The following is a 21,004-nucleotide window of genomic DNA, read 5'->3' as shown; positions in this document are numbered from 1 at the left end:
GACCGCTTCGTAAATTTTTGGAAAAACTGTATCTGCTTTTCTGCCTGACTTTTCAAAGTGGCCAACTCGTGCTTGCGAAGTTCAGTCCCTTTTGGAAATTCCTGGTCGATGTTAGCATGGAGTGAGCTGAAGTGGCGCTGAAGATTTGAAGCTTTGAAATGCGCTAATGACGTCTGACATATAAGGCAGAATGGCTTGCCATTGCGTTCAACAAAAAAAATATAAACTCTGTTAAAAACGTCCTGTGTTCATCTTCATATTTTCTTTTTGCTGTGCATTTTTTCCTGCCATTTTAAGGGCGAACTTGCTCCTACTGGGAAACTTTGCGGTATTTTCATCACACATGCGCATTTGATGAAAATACCGTATTGAACTCAAGCGAAGCGAACGCGCACATTTTAAAACAACAACACAAAAAAACCCCAAAATACAAACACAAACTTTGATATGAACGTAAGAGCCGCATGAAACCAGGCAAAGAGCCGCATGCGGATCGAGAGCCGCGGGTTGGCCACCCCTGCTGTAAAAGATGCTATAATGGGATGGTGTAAAGAATTATCAGTGTTAAAAAAAAGGTTAATAAGACACCTACGTATTTTGTATACCTACGTATACAAAAATCAAACAATGTTTTGACCATATTGCAATGTGACAGTCAAACTGCTCATTATTTTTCTCCTAATTTTGTCTCTAATATGTCAGGCGATAGAGAAAAATACCTCAGGGTCTCATTTTCAAATGTGAGCTTTTCTCCTGAAACCAGTAATTTATTTAGTTAAACAAGCTCGTTCCCTACATGCCTATATACGTATAAGGTCGCCACAGACTGTATATAAAAGATCGATATAGTCACAGGTCTGAAAACTGTGGCTTATGGATTCTAATAGCCAGCAGGAGGCAACTCTACATTTAAAAGAAACCCAAATGCTTCTCTTATATTTTCTCAACTTGATTTATGAGTTATGAGTAAAGATTTTATCTTGTTATTCTATGATATTCATTGCTAGCTTCACACAATTTATGCAAATTATGTTCCAATTTAAAACACTGTAAAACAGAGCACCTGTGCAGGTCAAAGAGGTGTCGATGTAACTGGCAGGTCACCACCTCGTAAGCGCGCAGCATCACTGGTTTCAGTCAGATCCACGTCTCACCTGTCGTGTCTCATTTCAAAAAAGTTCCAAATCTGACTTTACAAATTACAGTGGCTGTCTTCTTTTATATACAGTCTTTGATAGAGGGCTACAAGACAACACAGAAGGTCTTTAGACATCAACACCATCCACCTACAGGCCAAAGGTCTCAAACCAGGATGACTCAGAAATATAATTGTGTACAAAGTGGTATATCTGGGCTTCTAGGAAGCTGCATTTTCATTACATGCACTTTAATCGAGCACACTCAAGAGCTGTTTGTAGAATTGTCCCATTTATTTTACACAGACACATACATCCCTTCTCCGATGGCTGGCTAAAGATGACATGGAATGTTACAGTAAGATTTGTTTTCTTGCATAAAATCCTCACTGTTGAAAATGTTGCAAAAGATTAAATGTTCATTTCTTTTTAAGATCAGTAAAGCCCCAGTTTTTTGTTGGTTTTTTTGCATTTTTCTCTTTATAACATCATCAACACTTTCACCACACACTGTACACTGATGCAGTCTCTTCAGGAGAACAAAAACTAAACCCAGAGGCAACACTGCCGTTGTTTTTTTTAATTCTCTGTAGTTAACAGGCAAGTGCAGCCAGTCTATATGAGTGTGAAAGCAGGGGGGGGGTTGGGGGCTGGCCCATTATCAGCTCACATGAAAAGCATATGAAAATGTGCATGAAGGTCGGGGTCAATGGTGTAGTCTGAGGCAGCCTCGATATCGCTATTCACCGTGGGTTGCTTCATGTCACCGTAGAGTTCACATCCGTGCACTTGTGAAGTGCATGAGTCAAGTCAAGAAGACACCTTCGGGATTTCTTCATTTAGAAAGAAGACCAAAAAACGAAACAAAAAAATGCCCGGTTGCGAGCGAGCCTGGTCAGGACTCTCCGTTCTGGACTTTGGAGACGGGTGGCTGCATAAAGTCTTTAAAGGGCCCCAGGGCCTCCTTCAGGGCTGAGCTCACCTCAGACGATGAGCACGTAATGCACTCGACCAGTGTGGGGTACAGGGCGATCACCTGAGCCCACGTGTTGCCATCCACTGCAGGAAGTAAATGAGAGAATATCAGAAAAGGAGGGAAGAAGGAAGGGAATATGAGTTGTGAATAGAAAACAATCAAAGAAGCAATTTATTCAGAGCAAAACTGTGTTTCCCTGTGCCTGTAGGAATTTTATCGAGCAAAGGGCGATGCAATGCAAATATGCGGAAGGGCACTTCAAAAACACTATTTCACCATGTCTTACCTTCAGTCTTCTGCAGTTATAGGAAATTATTTTGTTTTTTTTCCTAACTGACCTTGCCAGAAACACAAGCAATGATACAAAGAACAGGCAGAAAATGCCTCCTTTATTATCTTTCCAAGACTTATTTATCCATTTTTATAGTTTGATACTCACCATTCTCTGGCTGTGTTTTTTTCAGGGAGTCCATCAAAGTGCTGATAGCTTTCAAGACAAAGATAATCTCTGTCACTTGTTGCCTAAAATGAAAAACAACAAAGGCCTTGCTTAGCTACAAAGGCACGGCAGTAGGAGAAAAGTGGAAGAGGCAAACAGCGAGGGGGAGAGCCAATAACAATCATGTATATACATAACACTATTTATTACATATTTACTTTTTACACTGGTTTGTATATTTGTACACTTTATATATTTTTTCTCTGTTAATACTGTTCATATGTATATAGAGCTGCAGAACTGTGATTGTTGGTGCTAAACGGGCTGGTCTGAGTATCACAGAAGGTGCTGATCTGCTGGGACTTTCTCATGAAACCACTTGTAGAGTTTACAGAGAACAGTCTGAAAAGAGAAAACATCCAATGAGCGACAGTTCTCTGGGTGAAAATGCAAAGGGTGAGAGGAGAATGGCTACACTGCTTAAACCTGGTAAGAAAGAACCAGGAACTCTTAAAACAAAAATATTTTTAATGTTAAAATATAATTATTGTTGTTCTCCATGAATCTTCAAACTTCAGTTTTACAGCAAAAGCAGAAAAAAATGGTAAAGTACATCATTATTTTTGATTAAGATGTCATATTACAGTTATTTACTTAGTGGCTGAATGTTAAGCTTGATTAATTTCTGACTTTTCAAAGTTGTCCAGTGTGCCGGCTCAAAATTGAAAAAAATGAATTCAGGAAGTTTTGGTTTTAAATAAGTGTTAGACAGATTTCTGAGATATTTGTGTTTTGTTGTTTTGATAGATGCTCTAATAGATTTGTTAAGCTCTGCATGTACTGTTTTATTTCAGGCCCTTTTATTTAACCAACTTTGTATTTATACAGAAGACATAAGAATATATTTTACTTCTCCCCTCTCTCCCTTTATTTTCTCTGCTTGTGGTGCAGTTTACCCATGGGCATCTTTAACTTCCACTGAGTCTTGGAGAAATGTGGTAGAAGTATGGTGGTTTTACATTGTTTAAAAAGGGAAATAAGAGATAAATGAAGCCAGGGCTGGTCTTGATTTTGCATTTGCTAAATCTCCCAGTGGTTAAAGTGTAGCATTACAGTCATCAGAATTGATGGCCTCTTGGAAAATGTGTAAAACACGCGCTAAAAAAGCACACACAAATAGATACCCATGGTGGCTGGGTACCTTGGTAATGGGCAGCGTCCACTCAACCTCTCGTCCTCTACGTATCGTCGGAGAACATCCTGGGACCTCTTGAGGAGCACGGAGAGCGCCATACGAGAGATGTAACCCTCCTGCGGGGTGGAAACCTTGTTGCTGAAGGAAAACTGCAGCAGTGTCTCAAAACACACTTTGGAAAACTCCTCTCTCATCCGCACATCTATCTCTGCCTCTGTTGGAAGAATTATTTTCGATTGACAGTGAGAGGGACTGACAGGGTTTGGCTGTACGGCTCAACACATGCACAGTTGTTACTGATAAGCCGCAAGAAAGACTCCGGCAACAAACCAAGCACCTAAATTATGATTCCAACACTTGGCCAGCATGCTGTTGCGCTAGTTTCAGGAATACACAACTGCTAAAGCCAAAGCAACTTAGCTGCCAGAGTCACATATTACCTGTGAATGAGGGAGACTGTGAGTGAATGGATCCCTTATTCAGCATGGCCATAATCTGGCCAACAAAGTCTTTGGGGATGAAATTGGCAAATGGTAAGATTTCTGTGCTGATCAGCTGGACCACCTAAAATGAAGAGGGAACGATGATGCAAACTTGGGAAAAACTTGCAAACTATTTGGGGATATATTATCAGAGTCTAGAAACAAGCACGTACCTCTACATCGATGGCTTCATTCTTCTGAAATTCCTGGATAGACAGGTTATCTGGAGGAGTACTGTAACAGAACAACAGTTTTCTGCTTAGAACCTCTGAAAGCTGCACAATAAGCATGGGGGTGGGGGGAATCTCTACCTTTTGGTGAAAAGAAAGTCTTCAAAGGCATTGGCCAACTCTGGCCACATAGTGTCAAACTTCCCAGATGAGGCATGCTGCCGTGCCACTGGTAGTCCAATGGACAGCACCTTGAGCAGAGACGACACAGCGAGCTTCCAGGTGCTCTCTGACGGACAGGCGTACTTCAGACTCAAGGGCATTCTTAAAGTCTTGAAGGAAAAAAACAAAACAAAAAAGCTCATGAGATTGAAACACAAAGGAACACTTAAAATTAATCTCGACAGCGGTGCACGAAAAACTTTCACCCCTCTTCCTTTTAGACAAAAGACAGAGTTAATATAAGTGGAGAATGTAAAGACGCCTCATCAACCTTGTGAGAAAGTCAGCCACCGACATTTTAACAAAGTCATCTTTTTTCCAAGAGCAGCTTGGCACTCCCTACAATGACATTTCACAAATACCAGTGCCTTGCTTCTTGAGCATCTCTCTGATAAACGGACTCATTTCAGTTTTGGGTTTCTAAAAATTCACTGAGAAGAAAAGAGCAGTTAAACACAGGTGTCAGAAGTAGGGGGAAAAGGAAGAGTGGCAGATTTGAGATAAGTTGAGCCTTTTGGATCGCTTACACTGACAGTATCCTTTAGTGTTTGATGGACTGAATTTGGAAAAAAGTTTTGAAAATACTGGGAACACTTTGCATCTGCCTGCTGATGTACAGTATGAACCCAATATTACGATCAATACAGTGAGGTCAAAGGGCAATCAAGTAAAATCTGCCCAGAGGCTGGAGGTCTCTCAGAATTAAACGATTTCAAAACTGAAGAGGCGTATCGCATACTACTAAAGTTATGTTCCTCCACCCATTTTTGTAAACTGAATTTTCCAACTTTTTTTAAAACTGTTTGCCAGTTTAAAATCCTAAAAAGGTTGAGCAGGTCTGTAGGTCTAATAAAGAAAGTTGTTTCAGACGCAAACAGCCAGTTTATTCATTGTTCTTTTAAAAGCAACAATTGCAGCAGCCTTAAGGAATATTCACACAGCAGTGCTTTACGTAGCTAAACAAATACATTATACTGCAACTGTTCTATTGAAATTTAAAGTGAATGTCCTCATGTGTGGATCTAATTTTTCTCAGAAACAAAAATCAGGTTAAAAAAAAATTGAAAAAAATAAAAATCTGGTAATTCTTTGTTTTTACATTCATCGGGTCCCAATCAGCCCAAATAGCAAAGAGAAATTTAAAATGCATGCCATGAAAGAGTTCGGGTCTTAGGAGGTTAAAATGAAAGAAGCATTCTCGTGATATTCCACACTGGATGAATATGCAGGGTTCAAACATAATTGGGTGGTCAGCAGAAAGCAGCTCAACAGTAAATTTCGCTGCACTAAACAGGAACAGTGATAAAACACATCAAACATTTACTCTTTCTCACCATCACCAACAGCGAGTACACCACCCAGGGATAAATACCTTAATGATATTCTGCAGAACTTTTTCATTGATGACAGCTTTGTGGCAGGCTGTTTTATGGTACAGGTCCACCACCACCTCCAAGGAGCGCTCAGCAAAGGGCACATAGTTTAAGGCAACCCATTCTGCCTGTAGGGGTAAAGAAGATTTAACAAAACAAAACCAAACAAAACAGGAATGGGCATTATGCTCGCCTTTTGGCGACAGTGAAAGCATTTGTTTAAAAAAAAAAAAAAAAAAAAAAGACACACTTTGCATAAGTACGCAAGTAACACGCCATTTTATTTTTAAACTGCAGTCGCTATTAGTCGGCTTCAAGCTTTGTTAGGTTTACAGTACCACAACTGAAACGTTACAGCCAAACTAAAGATTTTATTCTACAAAGTGTGTCTTTAGGAAATAGAAAACAGAGCCACAAGTATGCATATGAACAAAAAAAACAAAATAAAACCATCAAAAGTCACAAAATCAACTGAAAATGAACTCCACAGAGGGAGGTGGGGCTGTGCACACAGAGGCAAAACCACCAGTTAGTGACAGGCAGAGAAAGAGGGGAGCATGGAGTGAGTGAGAGACGCAGATGAGACGCGAGAGCCTACCATGCGGAGTGATATCTCATCTACCGCAGAGGGTAGGTCATCACCATTCAGCACAGCTTAGTACAATTACAGAGAGGGGGAGTGGGGGGGGGGGAAAGATGATGACACTCACCGGCGCAAACAGCTGGATCTAAAATGGTTATCCAGTGAGTAGTTCGAAGAAACAGAATGAGACAAGATTGAAATTAAACCGATGTTTTATAGTTGTATCAAATCTAGAGTGTGTCTCTCAGCTAAACGAGATCCCAAAATCTGGGCCGAGAGAAAAGAGGGGAAAACAAAACAAAGCAACCTCCCAGCAGCACTGAGGACATTTGACGCAATCTGACATCAGGACTGAATAAAAGCCAAGAAGGCAATAAAAAGACCACCCATAATGGTGTTTGGCTGGGTGAGAATTTTGTTTGACCATCTAACTTAAACAATTTAAACAGACTCAGATCAACACAAATGTCCAGTTTACTCCAATGCAGGACGGACACACGGCCAAGATTTAAAACAGGCAGAGTCAGGATTTAGACCGACTCCATCAGTCGTTCAGTATTTGATCGAGACACCTTTCAGGATTTCAGGAATAACATCTGCTTGAGCTACGCGTGTCCAGAACTTCCAGGTTTCCAGAACAGCAAGGATTAAGACGACTCTAACGTCAGACTCATTTAAAAATACTCTGTTTTTGTGACTTCAATAGTCTTGCTCAACATTACTGGGTGCCTTGGAAACACTTAGTTTTTTCCTTTTTTAAATGACTATGAACTGTGCTGGACTGAAGCATTTCTCTGGCAACCGCCCAGAAAGATGAATCATGAGGGAAGGAATTTGAGGAAGGAATGGTTTGGGGCTTCTAATGGGGGTCGAGAACAATCTGTCAATCTCATGAAGAGCCGTGACAGAAGCTTCATAAGGACAAGACGGCAGAGGGAGTGGAAGGGGGACTTCACGAGCATCAAAGAACAGATATGATCTTATTGAGAATGGCTGAAGAGAGGTGGGTGAATAACAATGTGCGTCATCCAACAGTCTAATGAAACAAACTGTAAAAGCAAATAAACTGCAATGAAAACCAAATATTTAGGTGTCCGTTTTTCATTTCCTACCTGGTTGTATTTGGCATTGGCCACGTGTTTGGTTTCCATCCTGCCGTACTGAGGCGGCTTGCAGGAGAACTCCACAAAAAGGAGCAGCTGCTCGAAGATGGCCGGGTACATGACCTGCAGGTTCTCCGTGCCCACACAGATGGCCTGCAGCAGGGAGGGAAGGGAGGAACAAACACTGCTGACTTCCACCACAGGACTGCATATTGCACAATTTAGCAGACTGACACTTTCTTTTCTTTCCTGGGCTGAACAGAAACGAACTGGGAGGAATTAACTGTAAACTGAAAGGGCCTATGTTTGGTAAGCATGCTGAAAAAGCTAGAGTAATTAATAAGGAAAGAACGAGATGCAAAATGGGACCTCCTGCTGGATTTGAACAGATGATGATTACACACATGACCCCGCTCTTATCTTGATGCTACACTGTAGCACAAACCACCTCACATCAAACTGCTAAAAGCTTCACCGGTGGCAATATTCCTTCTCCCACCTTCTGCAAAACATCCAGAGCGGTGAGCACGGCTTCCTGCAGGTTGGTGAGCACTGCCTCAGTGTATGAGGGGAGGATGAAGGGTGAGGCATCGCTGCTGATAGGCACGGAAACAGCCCCATGTAGGATGACCCCTAGCTTTTTTAGATCCTCCATACTGAAGTTGGCTTTGATGTGCTGGTAGAGTGCTGGAAAAATCTGGATTAATGCTGTGAGGAACGGCTGACTGGGGATAAAAGAGAGCTTCTCTGTTGGGCCAATAGGTGGTCTCGTGCTGTCCGTTCCCATTCGATACCACGTGTTCCATGCAGACCACCACAGTGCCGAGTCCTCTAAGGCCGACTCCTCCCCTGGCGGGGGCGCCTGCAGCTCAGCTCCGTTGTACCGTGTCAACCGTTCCAGTAGTGAATCTGAACGCACCAGGGGTCTTCCAGGACCGGATGCTGACAGCGGGTCAATGAGCACTGGAGGGACGCCCATTGCAGCAAGTGCGTCGCCCGCTTTGTCCGAGTCTTTAACAGGTGTAACGATCTGAAGGATTTCCTGAAAGCTCTTCAGGGCAGCCAGGGAGACCTCATTGTTTTTGCTGAGGGCAGCTGACTGAATATGGTTCAACAGCACCTCCCAGGCCTCAAAAAAATCACCTGCAGATACACAGCAGAAGATGGCAGCGTGGAAACATTAGCGCTCTGATATTTGACACCATTTTCAAAGATGTCCTGAGCAGTAATGGCTCAGAACATATTGACAGGTGTTAAAGCAGAAATGCACCAACTGCAATCTGCTGAATGTCACAGAGCATCACGTGTGGGCTCACCTAGCTGCTGAAGGAGATACCGCCTTGTGTTGAAAATGCGCGCCACGCCCGCTAGCGTCAGCACCCACGTCTCCGCCCACTGTTTCTCGGCTGTGTCGCGCGAGTGATGGATAAGGATGTTCCCACCGCCTGACTCGATCTTCTCCTTGTCTGCTGTGGTGGAGGACGTTCTTACACAGCCGAGCAGCTGGAACAGGACCTGGAGGTGACGAGTGACAAAACAATCACGTACTGTCAAATTTCACATTTTTTCGTGTTTTTCTTTTTCCATCTTATATGGAGACGTTTCTGGGATTGTACCTTCCACACCACAATGTGCCACGTTGGCTGCTGGAGCAGGGTTCCGTGGGCAGCAATAGTGGAGAACAACGTCTGGCCGGCGCTCTTACGCACAGCAGGCCGCGGGTCCACGCACAGCTCCCCAAGCTTGGCATACAGACACAGCCACAGGCAGTCAAAGGGAGGGGCGGGGTGGAACGGCCTGTTGAGGGTCTCTCCTTTCTCCTGGGCCTGTTTCTGCAGCGCTTCCTCCTCCCTCTCTAGCTCCTGTGTGATGGCTTCTCCCCTTTGGAAGAAGTAGTCTGAAATGTTCCACTGTGGGTAAGAAGAAGAAAAAAAACAAAAAAACGAAGTGGGGGTATAAATTAGAGAGAGGAAGCAGTAAGATGCTTCTGATAGTTTTGCTATCCATTACCATAAAGTAATCTCACAGGAACTGGCACACTCCAAGAGAAATAATCTGGCAAACCACAGATCAATAACAGGTTTTGTATGTCCTGAATCCTGCATAAAGTGTCTATCTAATGTTATTAGAAGACTGTTGAGCTAGAAGAAAATAATACGACAAAATTAAATAAATAAATAAAAAATAAAAAGGTGGGGAACTGCAATTGTTTGATCATATTAAAAACACCGGGTTTCTATTTGAAAACTAGTGTTTGAAAAGTAAAGCTGTGGGCCACCTGTCACTCCTTCGCAAGCAAGAGTCGTCCTGCTTCTCCTTCACAGTTACAATCGCACTTGCTAATTCACCAGTTACATCACATTACTCTGCTAGTTGACTCTCAAAAAACTTACTTGATTGTTTAATTACAGGTACCATATGACAGCAAAGCATGAAAAAAAAAAAGTGACTGATAATCCTTTATAATAACTACCACAGCTGTACACATCTGTCATCGTACCAGTAAGCCGATGGACGTGAGGCTGATGTTGAGCTCCTGGTTCTGAAGGCCAAAGCTCCCAGCTACATCCACTACAATCTGGAGGCACGTGCAAGGCATGGTGGGAAGGAAGTCTGTCACCACCAACTGCAGGCACTGGAAGGCGGTTCGGATCAATGACTCACTGATGAAGGAACAAGACATGCGGCACGCATTAGTTTCACTAACTATGTGCAGTGTAACTGTGGACATAAAATCACTTTAAAATTCTTTTTTAATGATTTCTTTTCACACAGGCAGCTCAGTCTCTGGGCATCATTTACTTTTCCGGGAATAGCATTGCATAATAGTATTATTTCTTTGCATAGATTTTGTTTTTAATATACATACATACAGACAGACACCCACCTCTTTGGTGGAGACAAAAATCTCCCCCTCTATTTCGCTCTTACCCTTGATCATTGCGAATGGCTCCTATAACACCCAATACGAGGGGCCAACCAGGCCCCAGGCTGTCGCCCTGACTCTGCAGGATCTGCAGGACACACTCGAGCTGTTTCTGCCGGATGTCTGCGTGCAGCACGTTGGACAACTCCTTCAGGGGGTTCAGCAATAGAAGCTGCAGCCGCTTAGGGATCAAGAAAAGGGAGACAGTGATCAACTTACCTGTAAAGTTTTCTATATGCTAAATTTTAAAAGAGTAGAATGTGGCACCTTTATTAAAGCTACGTATAACATTCATATTGGAAGGGTAAACAGGTGAAGTACAAACTGTTTAACGAAAAATGTGTTTGGACATTTTTTCCTAATTGGCATTAAACTTTTTAACTCTGCATGTTTGAAAATGAAAGGATTAATGCTTACTGAATTTTCAAACGCAGTGGTTTGATGACGAGTCATTATGCTTAGTAATTTGTTTGGCAATGACAACATGAAGTAGTAAAAGCTTGTCCACATGCAAGGAAATGCTTTAAAAATATTGTTTCATTGGCTGTCATTTTTATTATTCATATAACCTCCACACACCCTGTTTTAGATAAGGCTTGTTATCAGTCTCACCAAGGTTAAGGTCACAGATTGTGTTTATTAATGACAAGATAAAGTGACCTTTCTATCTTTCTGTCGTGGCTTACAGGATGAACATCAGCATCATATACAGGCAAGTATTGTGTTATTCATACACATTGTGCAGTATGCCGATCAGGCATAACATTATGACCATCTGCCCAAACATTGTGTTGGTCCCAAAGGTGTGCTTTGGTATCTGGCACCAAGATGTCAGCAACATATCCTTTAAGTCCTGATTGGACTTGTTTGTCTAGGACATCCAACAAATGCTCGATTTGACTGAGATCGACAGAACTTGGAGGTCAAGTAAACACCTGAAACCTGTTCTTTTTAAACCATTCCTGAACCTTTTTTGCTTTGTGGCAGGGCACATTATCCTCCTGAAAGAGGCCACAGCTTTCAGGGAATACTGTTTCCTATGAAAGGATGTGTGTGGTGTGCAAGATTCTTTGGTAGGTGTTATATGTCAAAGTAACATCCACATGGATGGCAGGACCCAAGGTTTCCCAACAGAACATTGCCCAAAGCATCGCACTGCCTCCGCAGGCTTGCCTTCTTCCATGGTGCCAGGAGTTCCCCAGGTAGGCGACGCTCACACGCCCAGCCATCCACGTGGTGTAAAAGAAAAATAGGATTCATCAGACCGGGCCACCTTCTTCCACTGCTCCATGGGCCAGTTCCGATGCTCATGTGTCCATTGTTGGTGCTTTCAGTGGTGCATGGGGTCAGCATCGGCACCCAGACTGGTCTGCAGCTATGCAACCCCAGAAACAACAAACTGTGATGCTCTGTGTATTCTGGCACCTTTCTACCAGAACCAGCATGAACTTTTTTTGACCAAGTTAGGTCAGAGCTGTCAGCTCTGACCTAACTTGTGGTCAGTATCTTTTGATAGATACTGACCACAACAGACTAGGAACAGCCCACAGGAGCTCCATTTTTGCAGATGGTCTGACCCAGTCATCTGGCCACCAGAGGTTGACCCTTTTGAAACTCACTCACATTCTCACGCTTGCCCATTTTTCCTGCTTCTAATGTGTCAACTTTGAGGACAAAATGTTCATTTGCTCCTTGATACATCCCACGCTGAAAAGATAATCAGCATTATTCACTTCCTAGCAATGGTTGTAATCTTATGTCTGATAAGTGCATGTTTGTTTTCGCCTTTGTTTTTTTCTTCTTCTAAATAACCCATTGTGTCGTTGCCTACCTGATTTTGGGCCAGTGGAGGATCGTGTTTGTAGGCAAGTCCAGCTTTTATAAGTGCTGTCAGTGCCTCGGCTCCCCATTCTCTCATTCTGGAGTTTGGATGCTGGCAGACCTGCAGGACACAACATTTACGGACAAATGCAGACACAAACAGGCGCAATGACAGATCTGATGCACAGGCGGTTCAGAACAGCGTTTCCCAGCAGTTTTCACAGTGGGTGGGTGTGAAACAAGTCGGTGAAATAAACCACAGACTGTGTGATAGAAACTGGGATCCCCCTGTGGCAACAGATTATGCTGTGCTAGACAGTGTAATCATGAAAGCATAGATACACATGGAGAGACCAGGCTGAGCAAAGAAAAGTACACTATGTGGTACAAAACCTGAAGAATCTGAGAGAAAACATTTCCATGTTTTCTGTGTTCCAAATCAGTCATCTTTGTTTATCTTTGTCAAACAAATCTTCTACTTTTATGGCATCAGACTTCTCGATTCTGGAGATTTACTGCTTCAAAACCCAGATGATCCATGTGCACCCTTTTGTATACTATGCGGCTTTAAGTATCTACTTAACGCCGCACATTTTTCATTATTATCGTTATCTGTATGAATAGTAGACAAAGTCGCAAAGAAAGACATTCAGCATTTTATCTAAGCACGTTTTTGCCAGTTTGCAGCTTTGGATTCTACTTTGAGACAAATCAGGAATTCACACTGAAAAAGCTTTACAAAATAATGTAGGATCAAACACTGATAACAGCACAAACACGTTGTGGACACACTGTGGCATAGCGACCTCTCAGCTCCAGCATGTTTATGTCTGATTGAGAGGGAGCAAAAAAAACCAACCAAAAAACCAAAAAAAAAAAAAAAACAACCAGATTGGAACCAAGAGGCAGAGAGGGAAGGAGAGATGGGAAAGTCAGTGTTTATTGAGGAGAGGATCTGAGCTTACCTTCTGCAAAACAAACGGGTGTGCAAAAGAAAAAGGAGATAGAGAAAATGTGACGAAAACCTCAAAACACAGATGTTTACAGATACATAGCAGGGATTTTCTGATGACAGCTGAAGAAATGACTAAAAAAAACCCGCAGTTTATCGCTCATATCAGTCCATATATTGCATTACTGCTTGTGAAATTATAGGTCAGCTTGCTGGTTGATATGACTTATGTTCTGCATTATTTACCACAACATACAAGTTTTACTCTGGGTATATAACACTAAGGAACAGTAAGCAGTATAGTGGAAATTTGGTGGTATTAAGACAAATATGTACTGGAAAAACAAACCTAATACCACCATTCACTGCGATTAAATCCTGTATAGTTTATTTAACCAAAAAAAAAAAAGAAGACATTTTTTGGTCTTAGCTACTACATGAACTCATGTCTACATAATTAATCTACATTTCCAAAGACAAAGACTTTACCTTGAGTACTGATTTAACAGGTACATTTATTTATTAAGCTAAAATGATGCAATATTTGTTCAAAGAGGTACAGGAAAAATAGACTGTACCTCATTTAATATGATATATGTACGTGTAGGCTTCTGTTCTAAGTAGTCATTACCTCCAATAAGTGGCCTGTCAGTGGTCTCCACAGGATCTCTATGCGATCCATGTTAACCAAACCGGTTTCAAGCAGCTTGGCGACTGCAAACAGAGACGGCTCCTGAAAAAAACATAACACAAAACAGAAGGTGTAAAAAACCCAAAATAAAACACTGGATATGTTTCACAGAAGCACAAGTTCCTTATGAGATTTGAATCAAACTCAAATCTCTTCCTAAACATCAGTCAACTAGAGAAACCGTTTACCTTGTTGTTTCCATAAGCCATTTCCATCGCTTCCAGGGAGAGGGAACAGAGAGCATTGATCAGGTGATGCAGGGACACATCATCCAGATACCTAGATGACAGAAAAATACTTATTTCAGATAACATGTGCCTATTCTGCTTAGCATTAATAACTTAAAATTCTGATTTTACAACAGGCAACACTCTCTTTTCTCTCTAAGAAAATACTGTGCTCCTTCCCAGTCATATTTATTAACAAATGTTTATTGTATATATCCATTTTAAGATCATCAGGTAAGTAAGTAAAGTATCTACATATGCTCAGGCACACTGATCCTTACTGAGAGCTCTCGAACAGTCTGGACAGGATGTTGGAGATAACAGGCAGGTCTGTCATCACTGCTGTGGTCAGCACCTGTTTAGGTTGGAGACACACGATTAGTATGTAAGCCCATCACCTTCAACAATGAGCTGGGAAACATAATGTGCAATACAAAGGTTATAAAAAACACTGACCGTACTGGGGCCCTCCACTGCTCGACCAGGCTTCAAGGCACCACCCACGCCTGGCTTAAGCCCGAGGATCCACACTAAGTGCTGGGAGAAAAACAGAAGGTGAAGGAGAGTTGAAGAAAAGTTCATATCAGGTCTTGAAAAAGTACACCAACATGCTTACATTTTTATGTAAATGTGCTAAGAATGATTCCACTTTCTCTCTGAGAGGTGCATAAAGCACAATGCAGACAGTGCAAGAACAGTTTTGTGCATTTATACATGAAATGGATTTGTATGTGATGTCTAATTACATGAGAGTGTGTACATATGTGCGTGGTTGCAAGTAAGTAAGCGTGTGGCTGTAGGTGGTTGTAGTACCTGGAGGGTAGCCAGTACCAGCTGCCAGGAGGTGCCCAGCACGGCTCCGTGGCAGTGAGCCAGGTTGAGCAGGGTTCGCATACACTGGATGTTTTTGGCAGTCAGCTAAAAGAGGGAGAGAGTAACGTTACAGTCAATTTTAAAGCACGCTGTATATTACCAAGTGAGTCGCCTCTATAGAACAAGTTATTATGACTTATGACAGTATTCCGTCTCACCACAGGCAATGAAAAGTGTGTTAACAAAAAGAAGGTGGTGGAAACGTAGTGTAAAAGCAAAGGAAATGAAAACAATATGCTAACATTACTATAGGGAAAACTTTAAACTCTGCATGATTATTCCAGGTCAGGATCGAGGTCACTGTACAGGTACTTTCAAATCTTTTTGCCCTCAAGAAACATTTCAGTGCACAAGCATCCATGTCCCGCATCTATTAAGAACTGCCGACCAGAACGAGGCCCTGACAAAGAAAAGCATCTTATTTCACATAGTCAATATTGTTGGAATATACTCTACTATGCACATTGATACTGGCGAGAAATATAGTTAAGCAGTTACCTGTTTTTAGCTGGGGTTTTTTGTTTTGTTTACAGAGATTCTGAACATATTTATTTACTGAAACCTTCAAGTACCAACAAATTAAAACCATTTACGTTTACTTAACTCATAGTTCAGTGTTAGATGTATCAAACTTTATTTTTTTAACTTGATTGTTTGGAGCCCATTTGGACTCACCAAACTGCTGCTATTTGTTTATTTATTTATTGTGGAAAAGTGGTTTTCCTGCCTTATCTGGATTTAACCTGCCCAACAGCAAGAGCGCCGCTGCCATTGTCTCCATTATGGAAGATTATTGTTAATCTAACTTGTTTTGATAAAAAACACTTGTGAGCTTTGTTTTGGGAAAACTGCTACACAAATTAAAATGTGAAAATCTGTTACACTTATCGAGTATGTAACCACCAAGTCTTCCAAATGTGTGCGTCCTTACCACAACAGTGCCCTGGGGCTGGGCAGTTAGTGGCTGCCCCACAGCCACCACCTGCTGATGAGATTCACTGGAAGGACTGATAATCTGCACGTTCTGGCCCTGGATTGAATAAGCTGTGGAGAAAACACACACACGCACCCACGCAAACATATTGATACACACGCGCACACGTACAGGAGTCAAGGTTTTTGAGGGGATTTTGTAGCAAGCTTACAACATGCAAGAAAAGCTCTCTTAATTAACTCCAAGACAAACATCCCATCGGTGAGTCAAGACCCAATTTGCCGGCTTTATCTCTACAAGCTGATATGCAAATAGTGAGAGTCTGAGCGGCCGGCTTGAGAGCAGCTGTGTGTGGACGCCTACGTTCCCCAGGCACATTCTCCATGGTGTGTCTAATTAGAAGCCACAGTGAAAACTTATGGATTAATGCAACAAGAGCAGGAGAACAGGGACAGGCAGAGTGCCAACAGTTTACATGTTGAGCACATCTTACCCATGTGGGAGATTAGACCTGCTCATTAAACACATGTGACCAGAGGCCATCCCTCAGGGCTTTACATGGGGACTTTTAATGGTTTGCAGTATAAAACATGTATTTGCTCTTGCATTTCTTGGTGTGTACAAGTGAATAACTACATGCCTGACATACTTGTACAACAAAAATAGAGGTTATATGAAACTTGAGTTCCCTTAAAAATGTGTTTTGTATTTATCTTTAGATGCATTCTCAGTCACCCACCTTTGCTGGAGAGGGTGGCAGCGTTGCTGCTGAGGACAGTTAGGGCGTAGTGTGGGGGCAGAGAGGCCTTGCAGATGGCCGTTATAAAGGCATCACGAGGTGTCACCAGGCTGAGACGGCCACACAGCGAGGCCATGGTCAGCTCTGCTTTCAAGATGTTCTCAGTCGCTGTCTCATCAGTGCTGAACACGCAAGACGTGAGAAAAGGAAGAAAGAGGACAGAAAAGTGAAACATAACACACTGCAGATTGTATTCCTTAGTGTCTAATTTAATATTTATATCCTAAGAAATGCTTCCAAGGCTATATCAGACCTTTATTCATTATTAGAACATGATAGGATATGTATAGATAAAGGCAAAATTATTAAACCCAGCAATGAAATTTGAATTTCTTTCAAAGTACTTTTATGACCAAGTGAAGAATTTTCAACATAGCACGTCTAAACAAATTAGTCTTCTTTACAAACCATCAATTATTTCTGTTTGCACACAATAATAAAAATGAGCAGTTTGTGTTATTAGCAGCTGAAAAGCTGACCTTTGCAATGATGTGTTTTAACTTTGTAATGCTCAAAACTTGTAAACGCAAGTTAAAACTGAGGGTTTTCTTCCAACTGACACACTGTTTGAGCTGTCACTTGAGAAAGCATCATGTCAAAAACAAGAAATCTCTTTTGACTCGACAAAAAGAATTGCTAATGCTCACAAAGCAGGAGGTGGATATAGAAAGCTATAACAGCATCTCCAAGTGTCAAGAACTGTAGTGAGAAGTATCATTAAGAAATTCAAAGAGAGCCACAGAGCCTGACAGAGGCAGGAAGCTAAATATTTCAAAGGCTGGAAAGAAAACTAGTGACAAATGTGTCTAAAGTCACAACTGCTAGTGACTTAGTGAATCACTGGAATACTGCACAGGAATGGGCTGAGAGGTTGCAGACCAAGAAAAACACAGGAAGAACAGACACTGAAGTATGCTGAGGACAACCTGGACTGGAAGTGCGTCCTTTGATCAGGTGAGATAAAACTTGAGCTCTTTGGCCACAGAGACGCTGCTTATGTTTGGAGAAAGAAGGGAGAAACCTACAACCACAAGAACTCGATCCCCACAGTGAAACACAGTGCTAGGAATATTATGCTGTGGGGACCAGCAAAAAATGATGTTGGCATCAGGGGGACTAATAATTCTGGGGTGCAACGATTTATCGAGTAATTCATATAATCTGATTATTGAAAATTCTCAGCACGAATGCTTCTATACTTCGTTTAATGCACGGCTGTGTAGCGGGCTGTTGTGTTAAAAGATGTAAACCCACATTTGCGACTTCAAACAGACCCTGCACTACAAACATATTTAGGAGCAGCGTATGAAAAAAAAAAAAGTCTGACAACCCTAAGTCCAGGCAGCCTCCAGTTTTTCAGCAAAAACGCTGATAACACAACAGAAGCAGTGATGGTGATGCTGGCAAAGTTTAATGTCAGAGCCAGAGTCTACAGCGTTACACGCTGTGAACAGTAAATAGGCAGAGCCATTACTGAGACGGTGAACTGAGAGTAAAAGAAAACATGTTTCTAGCATCCAAAACAGCAGCACCAAAACATCTGATCACCATTAAAACCTTAACTGGGAAAAAGTGAGCGGGAGTCCTGCATCGAACCACCTGATCAACAAACTGAAGAAAAGCAAACTCTGTAGCTGCTCCATCCACTGCTGTTAGTTTTACACCGTGAAAAATGTGCACAGGTTGTATTAAAATATGCAGATGAACAGTTAACTTAGTCTGACACCAGATACCAGACTGGTTAAATTATACAGCTCGATGAAGGCTGAGGGCAGCCGTCCTATTTAACATGGGAGCGATACCTGCAGCTAACAGAGAAGTGACCGCATTAGAGACCATAATATGGTCACGCCATATTAATTTCAAGGCTTCTGTATCGTTTTCCATTTTGTAAGTGAAAGCATCTAAAATATTGTTTTAATTAAATTGTATGACTATTTAAAAATATAAAAACACAAGCCAATAAAAAAAATAAAAAATAGGCCATTAAACTCTAAGCCACTGACCTGAGGGTTGTTATGTTGGACACAGAGCTATTATTAATATTAATTAATAACTACAACATGATAATGTCTGTTTCAGCAGCACAAAAACTCACCTCCTAGTTCTATTGAACAAACACTTGAACGGGAAATTAAATGTGTATTCATCTGTTAAGCATACATCGTGCGTTTAAAGTAATCTTTAATGTGGTGCAATTTACAAAGGACTAAAGCTTTAAAACGTTCCTGTCTGAATCACTGCTGTAAATATATAACATGTCTGCTGACTCCAGAATCCGTACCTGGCATCCAGCAGCAGAGACAGTGCAGCCAGGAGACCGCACCAGCAGGCGTTGACCATCTCCTCCCACACCAGGTGAGCCCCTGAGACAAACAAAACATTACGGGGTTTATTCCTAAATGCTATCACATCAGTCTGGACAGTCTCATGTTGGGGAAAAAGAAAAGAAATTGATCATCTCTAATTTTTTTCCACTTCTTATTTGAAATTATAAAGAGGTTTGGTTATAATTGTGGTCACTAGAGTTTGTACAAGTGCTACCACCCAGAATCATGACAGGCTAGACCATTATACACACCCCTCCTGCTTCCCCATCTCCATATGTCTGCTTTCATATATTTTCAACTGATTAATATCCTTCTTGTCAGGGTGTATCATGAGAATAAAACGCTCCAAAGAACATTTCTTCCTTCTGTACATTCTCACCAGGTTGCGGCTTCCACTCCTGGTCAGGGTGAGCTTCTCTAAATTCAGCAGCTGCCTCCTCCTCCGCAGCCAGTTCTCTTTCAATCATGGTGGTGATGCCCCTCACCAGGTCGAGCAGAGCACTGAAGGCCACTGACATGGCGTAGCCCTCTGGGATGGATGGGGGCTCAACCTTGTCCAGCATCTCTAAGCTGGGAGAGAGATGGAGAAAGAGAAATGAGGTGAAGTACATGAACTGAAGTTTCTGTCTGGAAATTTGACATATAAGTGCTGCCTCCTTTTCCAAGACCATTAACATGTTAGGCAGCCATTTCTTTTCAGCAAATAACTTTTGATCTGATCTAACGTCAGAAACAACATCTTGGGGGAAAAAATAAATTTAAAAAATGACAAGCTTGTCTATATTTATGCCACTTTGGAGCACAAAGCTAGTCAGTCCTGGAACTGTTTACTTTCTGCATCTGTGACTGGAATTACATCCTTATAAACACACAATAAATAAGGGGAGATTATTCAGTATGTACAAAGGAAATTCTTACTAGGTGGCCTTGGCACTTCCCTGGACACTAACAGTCATAAGGGGGATCCAGGTACCACGGTATTCAAATGCAGCCTGGGTAGTCAGGGTGCCGCTGACCCCTCCTGTGCCTGGACCGCCTTGTGCTGTGCCTTGAGCACCTGAACCCGACCCACCTACAACGAAAGCCGGAGAGGAATGAGGTAAGGGGTATAAGTGCAGTAAATCTGAATTTCAGGCCCATTTGAACACATCTCCTTGACATCAATAGAAATTCTAAATAAGGACAACTCAGTTAACTTACCAGCTGGCGCGCCGACAGCAGCCACGCTTCCCGCATTGGGAACGATGAAGAGGGACTGGATGAAGGATCCCAGGGCATTGACAATGTCTCTGAACACTTTAGTGGAGTGCTGCTTCATGTCATAAGACTGGCAGAATGAACTGAAACAGAGAAGAGCAGAGTGAGATCACAGCAGTGTGGGGTTGTATTAGAAAGAAAAAAAAAAGGACACTTCAGACTTTGCCAAGTTTCATTAGGCCAAACTGCACTCTGAGAAACAGTTAAACAACCTTAGTCACAAAAGGGTTTAATGAATGTAATTGTGCAGAATCAGCTATATTTTTTAAACTAAAGTAGGGAAAAAAAAACGTAAGTTTCCAGACAATGTAACTAAAAGTCTGTGTTGTTTTTTAAAGCTGCTTACCGTAACAAATGAGGCTGCACACACAGTCTGTGGACTGATTCCACAGCCACTGCTCTGAGCCACTGAGGCTTCTCCCCATCCAGAAATTTCACCAACAGAGACAAGAAGATCTCACACTCAGTCACCTGCAAACCAAGCACACACATATCAGACTGAAAGTGATGCAAAA

General features: G+C 41.9%; 1 protein-coding gene across 2 annotated transcripts in view; it reads right to left on the bottom strand.

Annotated features, from left to right (window-relative positions):
* Window positions 1-1,409: 1,409 nt before the first annotated feature.
* Window positions 1,410-21,004, bottom strand: part of mon2 (MON2 homolog, regulator of endosome-to-Golgi trafficking) — a 33,944-nt gene continuing 14,349 nt past the window's right edge. The window contains exons 9-35 of one of the 2 annotated variants that reach the window (XM_084933984.1): window positions 20,836-20,960; window positions 20,433-20,572; window positions 20,151-20,304; window positions 19,612-19,802; window positions 19,187-19,268; window positions 16,843-17,024; window positions 16,101-16,213; window positions 15,110-15,214; window positions 14,753-14,833; window positions 14,578-14,651; window positions 14,258-14,348; window positions 14,010-14,111; window positions 12,437-12,547; window positions 10,611-10,786; window positions 10,180-10,342; window positions 9,296-9,589; window positions 8,996-9,194; window positions 8,179-8,822; window positions 7,689-7,832; window positions 6,704-6,721; window positions 5,993-6,121; window positions 4,540-4,730; window positions 4,402-4,462; window positions 4,187-4,310; window positions 3,753-3,960; window positions 2,552-2,634; window positions 1,410-2,195 (exon numbers count right to left, since the gene is read on the bottom strand). In XM_084933984.1, the coding sequence (XP_084790110.1) occupies window positions 2,032-2,195; window positions 2,552-2,634; window positions 3,753-3,960; window positions 4,187-4,310; window positions 4,402-4,462; window positions 4,540-4,730; window positions 5,993-6,121; window positions 6,704-6,721; window positions 7,689-7,832; window positions 8,179-8,822; window positions 8,996-9,194; window positions 9,296-9,589; window positions 10,180-10,342; window positions 10,611-10,786; window positions 12,437-12,547; window positions 14,010-14,111; window positions 14,258-14,348; window positions 14,578-14,651; window positions 14,753-14,833; window positions 15,110-15,214; window positions 16,101-16,213; window positions 16,843-17,024; window positions 19,187-19,268; window positions 19,612-19,802; window positions 20,151-20,304; window positions 20,433-20,572; window positions 20,836-20,960 (4,149 nt within the window). In that variant the 3' untranslated portion in view covers window positions 1,410-2,031. The remainder of the gene's footprint in view (window positions 2,196-2,551; window positions 2,635-3,752; window positions 3,961-4,186; window positions 4,311-4,401; window positions 4,463-4,539; window positions 4,731-5,992; window positions 6,122-6,703; window positions 6,722-7,688; window positions 7,833-8,178; window positions 8,823-8,995; window positions 9,195-9,295; window positions 9,590-10,179; window positions 10,343-10,610; window positions 10,787-12,436; window positions 12,548-14,009; window positions 14,112-14,257; window positions 14,349-14,577; window positions 14,652-14,752; window positions 14,834-15,109; window positions 15,215-16,100; window positions 16,214-16,842; window positions 17,025-19,186; window positions 19,269-19,611; window positions 19,803-20,150; window positions 20,305-20,432; window positions 20,573-20,835; window positions 20,961-21,004) is intronic. The other variant, XM_084933985.1, reaches the window with a different exon arrangement.

This window comes from Perissodus microlepis, chromosome 7, assembly GCF_051167445.1.
Source record: "Perissodus microlepis isolate ML-2025 ecotype Zambia chromosome 7, ASM5116744v1, whole genome shotgun sequence".
Taxonomy (NCBI): Eukaryota; Metazoa; Chordata; class Actinopteri; order Cichliformes; family Cichlidae; genus Perissodus; species Perissodus microlepis.
Note: the sequence above shows the minus strand (reverse complement) of the source record. Positions and strands in the feature narration are given on the sequence as shown.